Here is a 14,715-nt window from a genome sequence, read left to right as displayed (position 1 = left end):
CCAGAACCCTGAGGGCCTTAAAACCACTGCAATAGCGCCCCTTGGAGCCAGCCCTGGCGCATTTGACACCAGGCTCATATGTAGGAAGGAAGGGCTGTTCAAACTAGGTCCCATTTATGTACATGGGCCTCCTTTAAATCCAACATGGAAGCACCCACACAGTCTAGTTCTAAGAACCAAGCAATGCGGTCTAGTGTTTTGGGTGTGGCAGGCCTGGAACAACATTCCCTGGTACTACTTTACCTGGGCTATATAAACCACACCCTGACTGCAGAACACATTTCGTATTATATTCAACCAGCAGCGTGACGCTCACCGTGTCCAGCTCCTGGTCTTCAGCATCTTCCTGTAATCCTGCAAGAACAAGAACAAGATTATTCTGTTTTACAGGAGAAAACACCATCCAGCACTCAGCATCTCAACTGGGCTGCAATCTGTGGGAAACCGAGAGAAGAAGAAACATCACTCACCTGTGATTACTAGCTTAAGGACTTGCAGCGAACAGCTACCACAGCTGCTGTTCGAACATTGCGACCTGCAATAACGAGAAAGGGAAAAACAATATTAGAACACGCGCTTCCAAAACATCGAATTCCATCAGTCTTACCTGAATTCCATTGCGCTATGCCACGCTTTCATCCGGCGCACCACAGCAAAATCTGCAAAGGAAAAGAGACATATTCAGGTTTGCTTTCAATATTAAACAACCGCACAGCTCTGTACGTATCTTAACAGATTCCGGGGGCCTGTTTTTCATCGCGCTCTCATCCACTCGCAGCACCACAGCGGCCTGTGAGGAGAAGAAGAAGAAAACACAGGTTAGCTTTGAAAGACAATAAAGGCACTGCGCTTTGCGATTTCTCTTACCTAGAAACGAGCCTCTCCATCCGGCACGGCAGCATCAAGACCTTCGCACCTGAAAAGAAGGAGATAAAGACATTAACAAATTCCCACCAAAAACAGAACAAAGACTTACAATTAACAAACCTACCTGCCTACCAGCAGATTCGGGGTCACAGCAGGCCTGGGCCCAAGGAAGGCGTACTGCACCAGTGAAGCAACTTGGGCAGCTCGCCAACAAACATCAAGCGTCCCTGCACAAGAAACGCAGGATGGATAGCTCACCCGACAAATAACTAAGATTCATTATTCAGCAGTGGGCAACTACACATCCAGGGTTCCAGATCCCAGAGCCTTCCAGACGCCCCTGGGGATATCAGGTGAGCGTAACACTCTGTGTCTTTAATAGAATCTTAGACATACCTTCAAGTTATCTAGGAAAATCTTAATTCTAAACTATAAAAGTCTATGCAAGGTAGCTAGAAAGAAGGAAGAGTGTATTATCTGTTCTATTTTGAAAGTGGGTATTTCTAATATAAGTTGTGCAGATTTAATGCAACAAAACCCTTGAAATTCAGCGGATGTGGGAGTCATGACCAGCTAAACTATCTGGCGCTGCCACCTGCCTTTAACTCTGCACGCTCCCATTGATGCCCCCCATAATGCCATGCCCCCCATAATGCCATGTCGTATGTCATTGTGAATCCCTTCTCTTATAATATGTATGTGCTTATGGGCTTTGCAACAGGAAAGCACAGAGTTAAGCTGGTCATGACTTCCCACATCCGCTGAATTTCAAGTATATATTTGGTAAATGCGCCTTAAATCTGAGTACCTTACATGCAAGTAAGTTTTTTCAGTGAATTTCAAAGGTTTTGTTATACCATAGTTTGTCAACGGGCCACTAGCCATGGCCTTCCACTGTGTCCACTGTACATGTTCCCTCAATATGTTTCTTTTGGACCCACCCCACTAGCCAGGGTCTTCAGCTATGCCCACTGTATATTTTAAAACACTACTGGGCCACGAGCTATGGCCTTTGGCCATAGTCAGTGGCCACAGCCTACGGCCGTGTCCACGGTACATGTTCCCACAATATGTTTCTTTTGGACCCACTAGGTGGCCATGGCCTTCTGCCGTGGCCAGTATACATGTCTTTCAGGGCCCACTAGTCAGGGCGTTCGCCCGTGCCTACTGTATATTTTAAAATACTACCGGAGAACTAGCCATGGCTTTTGTGTACACTGTACATGTTCCCCTAATGTGTTTCTTTTGGAACTGCTAGGGCGCCATGGCGTGAGCACGACCTTCTTGTTCACTGGCTGAATCATATTGCATCCCTTGACATTTTGGCCCAATAGGTTACCCCACACCTCAATGTAGCTGTAAAATTCCAACTTTTATGTTTAAACTTTTTTTCCCAGATACTATCAATGGACTACAAATAACCCCAGATATTTCTTAAATATTTGTGGTTATTATAAATTACATTAATGATATTACTTTGAATATGCAAAAACATTTGATCTCTGAACTTGGTCCCCAACCGCCCTCACCCGCAATTCCTCAATTTCACATGGTGTCCTCTTCCACACCCCCACCTCTAGCCTTATGTTATTTCATCCTTCTGTTCTCCCCTAAATGGCATTTTGCATCTTTTCATTTTTGGATAACTTCGAACATTACCCTGAAAATTGCTAATATTCTCTCATCGAGCAAACAAATGTGGCAGCTTTATCATTTCCTAAAAGCCTCTCTACGACAAATTACCATAGGAGATATAGCTATCATTTTGGAAGCAGGGGGCACCTCGTTCTCCATCAAATATTTAAAAAATGACTGGATGCAATAAACCATGCCCCCCCCCCCCGAAATCGAGTCAATGCTTCGTGGTTAAGTTATTTCGTACCTGGCCAAATCCGTCCAGTGGTGTTCGCGCGCAAGCAGAAATGTGAAATGTTTTCGTTTATGAGAAAAAAGAATGGGCAGAAGGCCAAAACTGTGTTTTTTTTTATTTCTAGATAACTATTTTGTAACTGATCTTTCAGGGGGCTGGTGTGTGTGTGTGTGAATAGGGTGGGGGGCATCAGTACAATTTTTTTTGCAATGTTTAAGGTAAATCCATCATACACGTCAAAAGTTGTTAGTAATTTATTTTTGTGCTGCCCTATGTATGTCAATGCTTAACTATAGCGCGGCAATAGCCCCACTATAATATGCCCAAATATGTATTTCAGTTTTGCCAAGATGAAACACATTTTCATGATTCCTTTATCCACAATATATGCCAGAGGGTGAAAGAGGTACTGGGAGGTGAAAGGCGAGACCTGTAGGACCACAGGAACACACAGCTGAGATGTCAACAGTAGTGATGTTGAAAGATCTTGTAGATCTCAATGCAACTAGCATCATCCTTGGCTTGGGGCTATGCTATAACTGTGGCTTGACAATCGACAGATGACAAAACAACAAGGACAATGTCCTATGTGTGCCAGATGCAACTGAAGAGGGGTTTCAGGGGGCCTCATTACGAGTGTTACCGGACCGGCACACTCTGAATTCTGCAGGCGGGTGCCATCCCGCCCACCAGGTCAGACTTAGACGGAATTACCGGCACTGTTGCGCACAGTGCCAGTGCTTCCATCCTCCTCATTCCCATTTGAGTCCTATGGGACTCAAATGTGAATGGGGATTTACGAATGCCACCGCCTGACTTCCCGGACTGCCGGGAGTGTAATGCCCCGGTTATTCTGGCTAGTTTGGCAGCAGTAAATCATCATGAGTCTGGCAGCAGCCTGCCGGTTTAACCGGCACGACTACCGCCGGACTCGTAATGAGGCCAAATCTGTTCACGATAGGGCACTTGGACTGAGTTGGTTTCGACCACCCATTTACTAATTAAGGTTTCCTTAAGAACTGCATTGCTGCTGTGAGAGTGTATCTGGTAGTGTAGACCTTGCTCCATCACGTTTTAAAAAATAAAATAATAAACACACAATTACAATTACCTTTTGTATTGAGTCTCGTGTTCATCCTTTGGTGTGTGACACGATTACTGACCGTGATAAAATGAATGCTGTCAATAAAAGCAATTGAATTCAAGGCCGCCGCCCTCCTTGTGCAATGAAACACAGCTCATTATTATTTGAAATGACAGCCCAAAAGATTATCACCTGTGACCTGGTCTTAACAATATAAAAACATAATTAGCGGCTTCAGTGTTAGGAATGTGTTATTTCTGGATTGTACACATTCAGGTATCGATAAAGAAAGGATTTGTGCTGGGGGGTAGACATACATGTTCCTTAAAAGTAACTACTATTTAGTATGGGGCTGCAACATTTTACTACATGTAGTAAATCCATCTCTACCCCCAGACATCATTTGTTTCTGTGAATGCGTTTTCAAGCCACAGTGTGTTTACTGCTTTGAGGTAATTACCACCAATGCTGTTTGCCACTGGCAGTTATTCCATCCTAGCAGCATTAGTGCTGAAGAGGAGAGCTCCGAGATTAATCTCAGAGCAGTCATGTGCAGCCGGCTATTTGTTTGGATCTCTATGCCCTGCTTCTTCTGAACAGTACGTTTCCTACATTTGAAATCTGTGTTCTCAGCGAACCATTTTCAAAAGTTCATATTTGACACACGCTCTGCTTGCAGGTTCGGCGTAATTGCTAGGATTGGCCGTCAAAATGGTTGGTGAATCTGTGCTCGTCAATAAGTCGAATCGTATTCAGTAATTGAGGTACAATCCAAAGCTAACGGCTGATAAAGTAAAACATGTTACCTTTCCAGAAGATTTGATTCCTTTCCACAAAGCTGCTGCAACTATAGTCCATGCCAGGAGGAGGCACAATGCCAAGTGCCACACAACATCTCCCGTTTCATTGAGTCCATTGGAGCGGTGAAGTGCCACTTTGCTGAAAGTGGTAATGCAACAGAAAAGTTACATTACATAAGGTTGATTGCATATTTTTTTTTGCAACATGTATATGCACTTTATCCTTCTTTGACCCACAAGCATAGCACCTCTTTTTGTGTGGAAACTAATTTTGCATATGGTTGCCCCAATTGTCCTCCTTTGTGTAACACACTTGGGGGTGGACTGGGAACCAAACGAGGCCCTGGAAATAAGGTTCAAATGGCCCCATATTACACATGTTCCACAATAACACAACCCTTTTCCTATGAAAAAATTTGGAAGTACCACACAAAAGAGGCCAACGGTGCAGAGGTCCCCCAGGAAAGCTCCAGAGTTCCCAATAGTCCTGTCCACCCCCAGTGCATGCAGCAATATAAGAAAATGCATAACTTACACAGCAAGAAATATTCCCAATACTTTAATTAACACGATTGAAAAGGAAATTCATTTGGTTATCAATAATTCAATCTGTTTCCATAAATTGTGGACAGCATGCATAAAAAAAGCAGAATTCCCTGTTAAAATGTAGGACCAACACTGATCAGTAGCGATCCCGTGAACCGCTTTGACCGTTCTGTTGCAATGCATGCAATCATTCGGTAGCACTTCAGAACACTGCGTCAAAAGCACAGTTTCTACCTCCAAGTGACATATCGTACAAAGTCTCTGGTCATGAGGAATCTTTAGCCGAGGACCAGGTACCACTAGCGAAGGCAGCAGGTTAAAATTAAGTAACTTATGATATCTTCGCAGCCGCGTATCTACCATGTGTATCAGATGTTTAATGGAGATAAATAAGGAAAACTGTGTTCGCGGTTTTCTAGCAATGTTTTCTTATTAGCGAGATGCTTAATGCTCTCACATCTACTCCAAATAATTGCTTTCTTAATTAACTCCTTTTTCACAATGGTGCTATGTTTACTAACATCCATGGGCCTTGAGTCAAGGAATCGGGAGTGTACCAGTCAATTGCGTTGCAAATGGGCGAGCTATAAAGAACCTGTGAGTCGCGTCCAGCAGATCTTTCTGCACACCCTGTGTCACATGCGAGTACAAGTTGTGAACATCACGCAACTTGGGTCGTAAATAATATTCCAGGGGGCTGCCTAACAGCTAGTACCCACTCCCACCACCATACCATCGATCAAGGCAGCAGTTATCTCATTGGTTGCCCAAGCGGGCATCGAATGAAACAACTCCAATAGCGGAAGAATACAACTCAAGAAACAGACCTGAAGAAGAGCATTGGCTCGTAACACATGACGGCTGGGCTTATATTCATGACAGCTATTCATTTATTTCAAGTTGTAAATTCAGTTCTAGTGAGTACATTTGTTTAGTTGAACCAAATTCATGTCGGAAACAATATCATTCACTAATGCTATTACAGATTTAATACCACCAACATACTTCCAATGTATTTTTAGTTTGTGAGATGCGCCCGGTGTGGCAGAGGGCTCCCACTTCAGTTGACATCCATGGGCCACTCAAGCTCCTCATGGAATTTGAAGCAAGATAAAACAAACTCCTTCAATTGACTATCCGAGATGTTGATAAAATGAGGCCTAACATCAAAACATGACAAGAGGGTAGAGGGCTCTGCATTCCTTATTTTATGGTAAAACATACATCGCCTGATCTTCAAGATTGTGTCAATAGACACAAGACTCCATTCAAGTCTTATTGCTTCAGCCAGCAAAGAGCTCCGAAGGGCCCAGATGGAATGCCACAACTTCTCTATGAATTGTTTGAGCCAACCCGTATGCTTGTGAATCATTGAATCTAGACCATATACTATTGAGGGAATGATGGAAGCTTTGTATATTTTGATTATTCCTTCATTGGAAAAACTGCCATATTTGTAAATACAGTTTTTAATCCGTCTAAATATGCTACATGCCTTTGGGTTAATGTAATTCCTTAACAACAGGGCAGTAGGATGATAACTGTGCAGTAGTTCTCACAGCATCTGGATGACGTATCTAAACGGTTGAAACATTCAAACCATTTTCACCTCATCAGTGCTTGTTTTGGTACTCCATTGAACCTCAAACTACTGCTGCATTGGGATTGTCAAACCAGCTTGCTGCTGCATCATGCAAGCAAAGAACATCACCAGTTTGGGTCATACAATCTTCTCGTCGCTGCAGACAAACTCGAACCACTTCCTCTTTGAATCCTGCATCGTATTACTAAAGTCACCTCATCAAACAGAGAGTCCTCAACTCGAACCGCTTGAGCATTTCATCGCTCATTAGCCCAAACCAGCGGCTGCCAACATCTCCAACTGACACAACTCGTGATCTCACTCTGGTGAGTCAGCCGAACTGCATGATTTGAACACTGCATTGAAACTGCAACAAGCTCCTTCTTCAAACCAACTCAAGGCCAGCTCGCTGCTTAACCCAGCACAGGTCGCCACACGCTTATCTGGTTTGACCCACACCGCAGTACAGTTCAAAGCCTTGCTTGACACTTGAACTGTAAAAGACCAGTGAAAAGGTACTTTTGACTCACACCTGCCACCCTTGTCCAACTTTAGGCCCTGGAGACTGGTTAGGTCACTTTTGCACCATTTTTCACTGAAAGACATATCCTTTTAAATTAATAGTGGTTGCTTATTGCCTATTCATTTCATTACCCAGAGTGCTGCATCTTTCTATCTTTTGCATATTTTGTGTTTTCTCTTGCAGGGGTGGATTTTACAGTGTTTTGTATAGTTATTTGTACATTTATTTGTTTAATTGGAGTATATATATATATATATATAATGCAGCCTGATTGGGCGTTCCTTTTATTTTGGATGTTTGACTTTGTTGCTTGGGTTGCTAATTGATCACATTCACACACCTTCTGAGAGTATAGTCTTCCTTCAGCTTGTTTTTCCACAGAAGGCAAATTATGTATATCTCTTAACTGTGCCAATTGTACCTTTATGAGTGAGATCTCTGTTGATTTGTAGAAGTGTGGGGGCTGAGTAGGCATCTTAGCCACTATTCAGCCTTATAATCCTGCAGAGCAGACGTCATTTCATCACAGAGGGTTCATCCTAATGGTCAAAGGTTCTCTCAAGAGGAAAGCTTTCAGGCATTTCTTGAAATATATGTGTTTTTCACAGGCTCTATATGATTTCATCGAGGAGATTTGCTAGAATCCAAATACATCTTTTTTGTTCTTCTTTTTAGCCATTTGTCTGTACCTATATGCAGGGGGAGAACCCCTGAGCACACCCTTACCCCCACATTAATTATTACCTTTACCCACTCCCCCCCATATATTTGCATCCAAATTTGACTGAAATAATTCTATGGATTTGGCATCGACCAAATCTCCTGCGATCAAACCTTGTTATCCCTTTTTCTTCTTCTCAGAAGGGGGTGGGTAGAGATTTCAACATATATGTATCTCATTCAGCATATAATTATTAGAATACATCAGTATGTGATTTATTACTTTAACTCTGTGAAAGAACTTAATACAAATACTTACTGCCAATATTGTTCACTTGGGGATTCCACGTGTTCAAATGTTGTGGTGTTCTTTATGCAAGTAGAATTACTCTCTCGCACCCATGTTAAATTCCTTGTAGTCGTAAAATTATCATCTAAAATCACGTTGCATGAACCTGCACAAAAAGAAGTACTGAAAGTGTTATATTAAATATTAATCGTGCAATGGCTTTACTTGGGTTGAAGAGTATTCATCTGTGAAATCCTTAAAAAAAACATTGATGGTGAAGCACAACAGGGGACTTGCAATGCAGGGGTGTTTTCAATCAATTGCTTTCTAGGAACATCATTTTGACAGATTTAAGTAAACTTTGAATACAAGATTCATGCAGCTGTGCTCTTCTGGTACACCACTAGTCATTTCATTTCTTGAAACAATCCAGCAAAAGACCCTTATGGCAACTCCAGTCAATCAGAGTAGCAGGGGATCAAATTGACCACTGTCATGCTTTAAGGTGACAACCAGATCATCATTTTATATTGAATAATTAGTGAGGACCTATGGAAGACAGTCATGGCACTGAAAAAGGATAGCAATGGTTTGTATCAAACTAAGAACTGTTGTCATCAAGCATCTCTGGCCTCCTTTATATTGCTTGACATTTCAAGACCAGACATCACCAATTGACATAGTACAACACAAATAAAATAAATATAACTTGTGGAGACTAAACTATTCAAACCTGCATATATTATTGAATCAGGTCACATTGCCACTGAAAAGTTGAAATACTGAAACATATTGGCACATCTGGCAGGACGGCACTCTGTACAGTGGCAATGTTGGCATTACTGAGCAAATCCAATCCAAGTGTGATGTTTGAATAGCAATACTGGCATATATTAGCACAGCCAGCATAACAGTGTCTTCTCACAGTGTAAATGCTAGAAATGCTGGAAATAGTTAAATGTAGTGTGTTTTTGGTGTGGTAATACTGGCAGACATTTTACACACTCATCAAGACAATGTATTCTTACAGTGGCAATTCAGCATATATTGTGGGCATACACATAACAATGTTAGAAAATGTGCCTGATTACAGCTGGTGACTTGGCATCTATTGGAATTTTCCAGAATTTACCACACATAACCAATTGTAAATTGTATGGATTTTTACCCAGTTTTATTTTTTAAGAAACATTTAACATGTTTGCACATTATTGTAAAACGTTCTTGGGGGTAAAATCTCCTGGAAGCTCACCTTGTTAGTTTGTGATTACTCACTATGTTGTGCTGCTCACACTGATTACTGGGAAATATGTATGTTACACCAGGTTTCTTTCTTCTCTCCCTATTGTCTTTTTTTCCTTTCTATGTTTTGTGTTCTAGGTAATTAACTAATGGCCTGCTGTTTTCAAAGCACAAAGACACGATTCTTAGAAATGTAGAAGAGATAGGTGAGGCAAAAAGTATGTTTTGCTGGTATTGCAGAATGACTCAAAGATCATTGGTGTCCTGGATCTTGTCAGGAATCATATTTCCAGAGTTTGACATTTAGAAAATAATATATTGATGCATGTATTTAAACCACTTGGAGTGGGAGATCTTGATTGTATGCTAGTGAGGTCTATTAGGTAGCAGACCCACCAATGTTTTTATATCATTAGGATGTGTAGTTGCTGGGGGATGGGGGAATGCAAACATTTTGTTTAAATAGAGTGAACATTGTTACAATTTTCTCTGAGATTCCAACATTACGTCTACTGTCCTCTTTTGACATAGACAAAATTGAGTTTCTTAATCTTTAAATGGCTGACAGTCGCATTTTACATTTTGGCTCAAGGATGGTTCTTGACCGAGTGTTGTCAGATAGAGCCAAATTAACTTCTTTGGGCTTTAACATAACAAACTTTGAAGTGATGGAATCTGTACAAGCAGGGGAGGGGTTCGGAGGGGATTTTAGAATTACAGTGGATGCTCACGGAAGACACTCAAGGTTTGCTAACAATTGCGTGGATTGGAAAACAACCAATAACATAGATTGATCTTCAGTTACAAGCGCCCTTTGGCGTAAGCAAGATGCATAATGAAGGTGAGGTACATAAATTGCCTGGAGTAGTTGAGGGGGTCAAAGCAATATGCCGCAGCGAGTGGGATGGTAACTGCTTAAAACTTATCTCATGGATTTCAAGGGGTCACTCCCAATTAAGAAAGAATGCCCAGCTGGTAAAAGGTCTAAGGAAAGCGGATTTCATTTTGATAAAGGAGACCTGATTACTTAGTGCTCCTACACTAGACGGTTATGAGTTTTTTTCGGCAAGCTGCTAAGCCCAGTCTTGATGGACGTCCATCTGGTGGGTTGATTACCGCAGTTTGATCCTCTTTGGGTCTTGCTGTGTTCGATTCCCTATCTCTGCCATTTGGTGCCTTGGTAGAGGCCTTGTGCAATAAAGCATTGGACTGTCACCTCCTCTTGAGTAACATGTATTGGCATACAGGGGTAGCTGTTCTGTAAGAGCTGTTTTCCCAAATGTAAGAATGCATACAGAATTGGCAGAGCAGGTCTAACACAGGGAATTACATTTTGGCTGGAGACCTGAATGCAAACTGCTTAGTCGCAGGAGTTGATCTGCATCTGGGGGATTTAGTAGTGGAAAGAGAAAAATGATGCTTACGCTAGTGCTGGAAGAAAGTGATAGTGTATGTTGAACTCACTGGGTCTAACTGTTCTAAATTATAAGCTCAAAGGTGGTTCTGGAGGTCTCCCTACTTGGCATAGGGGGATACACAAGTCCAACATTGCTTGTATTTACACAGATTTCGACTTGTTGGGGAAGTGTATTCATTTTCAAATTGTACACAATGACATCAGTGATCATAGCATGGTACTGGCGGATTTTAAGGTTAAAAAACGAATTCATACTTAAGGGGGGCCACTGGACTTGTTTACAAATGCAAGGGGAAACAGACTGGGGTGGTCCCCAAAGAACACTTAGAGTCTAAATCAATACTTAAATACTCTGCTGAGGCATATAGACCTAATCTGAAAAATTGAAGTATTTTGTACACATGAATTTGATGGGTTACTTAACGCTTTCGAACATGAAGTAGTCAAAAAAAGATCAACCTACTGTAGGAAAATTATTTTGTAGCTAAGTATGCATTTGACGAAGAACTGGCAGGGAAACAATCCCAGATGAGAAGGGACATCCGTATGGCAAGGGACATGAACAGGGACTTGGTGTCTTATCAAACTATTAAAAAAGCCATAGGGCGACCATTTGGCAAAGGGACACAAAATCAATGTTGGACAAAATCAATGTTGGATGCTAGGGCTTTCTGGCAGTTGTTGAATACAGGGGATGTGGGGCTTGCAATAAACCAACTCAATGCTGTATCAGAACAAGAGTGGGTGCCGTTCTGTGGAAAGCTATATGGCATTAGTGAGGAGCTTGAATCAGCTACTGCGGGTTGGGATATGGTGAGGCAGTATGAGGACTCACCACTGTACCCTCCTGACTGAATTTGACTCTATAGTGTCACATGTAATGTCCTGCAGCAACTCAAGAGCCTCTGGGCAGAATGCTCTGATTAACAGCATTTTCAAGGCTGACCCTGGTACTTGGGGGAAGAACTTGACTATAACATTTGCTGTTATAGTCAGTGTTGGTGGGTTCCCCTCTACATGGGAACTGGCTATAGTAGTTCCTAACTATAAGTGGGGTCCCCGAAATGAAACTCTAGACCAATTTCATTGATTGATGCAGTTTGCAAACTAAATGGAATGGTTATTCGTTTGTTCCAACAACAAGCATGGGCAAAACGTGAGGGGAGAATATTTGTGGCATCTATAGAACTCTCTAATGCTTTTGACAGGGTGGACCATAGGAGGTTGTGGGCAGAACTACATGAGTGGGGCCTTCCAGGGAGCCTATTGAAAATATTTATGAGTCTACACTCCAGATCCGCAATCAAAGTTAGACTTAACAAACATGGTGACCCCTCATGCAGAATAGAAGTACAAAAAGGTGTAAGACACAGATGTATTTTGCCCCCCTGTCTTTTAACTCATGTAGCTGATATCAGGGACCATTTCAATAGGTTAGCCTTTGCACCACCAAAAATAGGGGCAACTAGGGTTCTCTGGTTATCATACTCTGAGTATTTTCTTCAATTTTGTGTCACCAAAAAAGGTCTCCAGAGGCTCTTGAATGGTTTTGTGGAATATGCTGAGTTGAATGGGTTGATGATTAACCCCTCCAAGATTAAAATAATCCGTTTACAAGAGGAATGAGGCAGAAATACCTGGTATGGTCTTTGGGAGAAAATTGGCTGTGCTCTACAGACTATGGGCCTCATTACACGGTAGGCGGTAACCATGGCGCTATTAGCACCATGGTTGCCACCGGTACCGTACCGAGTCCGCCTTGGTGGATGGCGGAATTACCGCCCTACTCCAAGGTGAGCGGGGGCGGTAATTCCCCAATCCCCATTTACCCTTCCCCATTCCCATTTTTGCCCCATAGGGCATAATGGGAATGGGGAAGGTGCTAATTACGGTACCGCAAATTGCGGTACCGTAATTAGCTCTGAGGTCCCTTTGCGGGTCCCGTCCTTAACGCCTGGAAAAACCAGGCGTTAAGGGAGGACCCGCAAAGGGACCTCGTAGTAAGGCAGTAAGGGTTTACCGGTACCGGTGCCGTTACCGGTACCGGTAAACCCTTACCGCCTTCCGTGTAATGAGGCCCTATATTCTTTATTTGGGTTTTCAGATTTTTGCACAGTGAGTGTGAGAACCTTTGGGAGGGTTTGAAGTCAAAAGCAGCTGCACAGTCTATTCAGCTTGTGAATGTGGAAGGTAGGTTCGGTAGATTTTCTATAACACAAGCGGTTAAGTTCTCAGAGAAGAATATTATTCCCAAACTGGTGTATGGTGCAGAAGGGCTAAGTGAGACAACTATGTCTATCCTTGAAATTATTGAGGCGCTGATGTGGAGGCTTTGCCTGAAGGTCCCCAATCTGACTCCAATGGCGGCTATGAGTTTGGCTTAGTTTCATTGAAAGCACATGTGTATGTTCAGTAAAATAATAAATCCAAGGGCTGATACACTGTATGAAGTAATGGGAACATATTTAGCACAGAACTCTACCTTGGGTAAGCATAAAGATGCCTTGGTCTTGTTTGGTATAGACTGTGACAAGATTTTGAGGGATCTGGCTCTAGACAGAGACACGCTGGTAGAAAATCTGGACAAAGTGAAAAAAACACTCTTTGATAATAAATATTGGGGTGAAACAATAGAAAGATTTCACAAATATTCCCCTTTGAAACATTTATAAACAGAAAACAAATAAAGAGGAACAATTGCGTTTATTCTATTTTAATTCCCCAGTAAATATCTCTGTCACCTCCTTCTAAAGTTCAGATGGAATTTATTGGCATCAAAGGAAGTGCTTTTAAGGCAAGGCCTAGCCCAAGTGGACGACTCAGCGTGTCGGTTTTGTTGAACGCCCGGAAAAGTTGAACCAATTAGACATATCTAATGAAATGTTGAGTGTTGGATTCAGAACAGAGGACTCATATGGGGAAGTTGTGTGGTTCTTTTTGCATGCTTCCATTGGATGTTCTGCGGAATCAATGTATTTGTGTGAATAATACCAAAGAGGGTTTGGAAATTGCATCCTTCGTGAAATACTTAAGTCTAACAAAATCTCAACTTGTTGAATAATTATGCTATCTGGACTGTTGGACTGCTCAGGATCTTTTAAAATTTGGGTTGAATGCAAATGTAATGAATTTTAGTTTGAGGCAGTTTCTGTTTTTTCTTTCTTCTTTCTTTTTGTTTTTTTTAAGATGATTTGTTGTATACTGTTTTTTAGAGGATTGTAAAGGTTTGAATAAACCAAAACAATAAAAAATACAAAAATAAAACAATATATTAATATTAATGCTTCAAAGTGAATCCGAGACAGGATACATTTGCGAAAACAGAGGAAAATAGACACGACAATATACAAGTGTGGCTCCTATACTAGGTGTGACTTTAAATTTTCTTTGGCTACAGCAATCTCTAATTGCGTTATGTTTGTAGAATTTAACTTAGGTTTCATATCATGCATCATAGGGCACAATGTATATGTTATAATTGTGTTATGTATGGGAAGGGATGGGGATTACATTCTAATTTGATATTTGTTTGCCAACGTAAGATATGTATTACATATTTGAGCAGTAAGAGATGATTCAGAATGTAGGACCATGTTGTCTGTGGAATTAGGCAGAGAGCCCAACTAGCAAATGAATACAAGAGGCAAGGCTTATAGAGCAAAAACAGCAGTTGGAAAAAACAGCCACACACAGTCTAGAAATAATATTCAAAGATCAATTTATTGAATGTTAAACTTCAAAAATATGAAGTTCAAAGAAGGAGAACATTTTTTACCTGTGTCTTGTCTTGGTAATGTTCTCCCTGTGTGCTTGTACGGCCGGCATGAACAGACAA

The 14,715-nt window shown here is 41.6% G+C and overlaps 1 protein-coding gene across 1 annotated transcript in view; it reads right to left on the bottom strand.

The window, feature by feature from the left end:
* Positions 1–14,715, bottom strand: part of LOC138481016 (sodium- and chloride-dependent neutral and basic amino acid transporter B(0+)-like) — an 839,328-nt gene that overhangs the window by 315,072 nt on the left and 509,541 nt on the right. The window contains exons 5-6 of the mRNA XM_069612864.1: positions 8,252–8,387; positions 4,628–4,760 (exon numbers count right to left, since the gene is read on the bottom strand). Coding sequence (XP_069468965.1) covers positions 4,628–4,760; positions 8,252–8,387 — 269 coding nt within the window. The remainder of the gene's footprint in view (positions 1–4,627; positions 4,761–8,251; positions 8,388–14,715) is intronic.

This window comes from Ambystoma mexicanum, chromosome 5p (assembly GCF_040938575.1).
Source record: "Ambystoma mexicanum isolate Mex_15411 chromosome 5p, UKY_AmexF1_1, whole genome shotgun sequence".
Taxonomy (NCBI): domain Eukaryota; kingdom Metazoa; phylum Chordata; class Amphibia; order Caudata; family Ambystomatidae; genus Ambystoma; species Ambystoma mexicanum.
The sequence above is the reverse complement of the archived record's forward strand: the minus strand, read 5'-3'. Positions and strand labels throughout refer to the sequence as shown.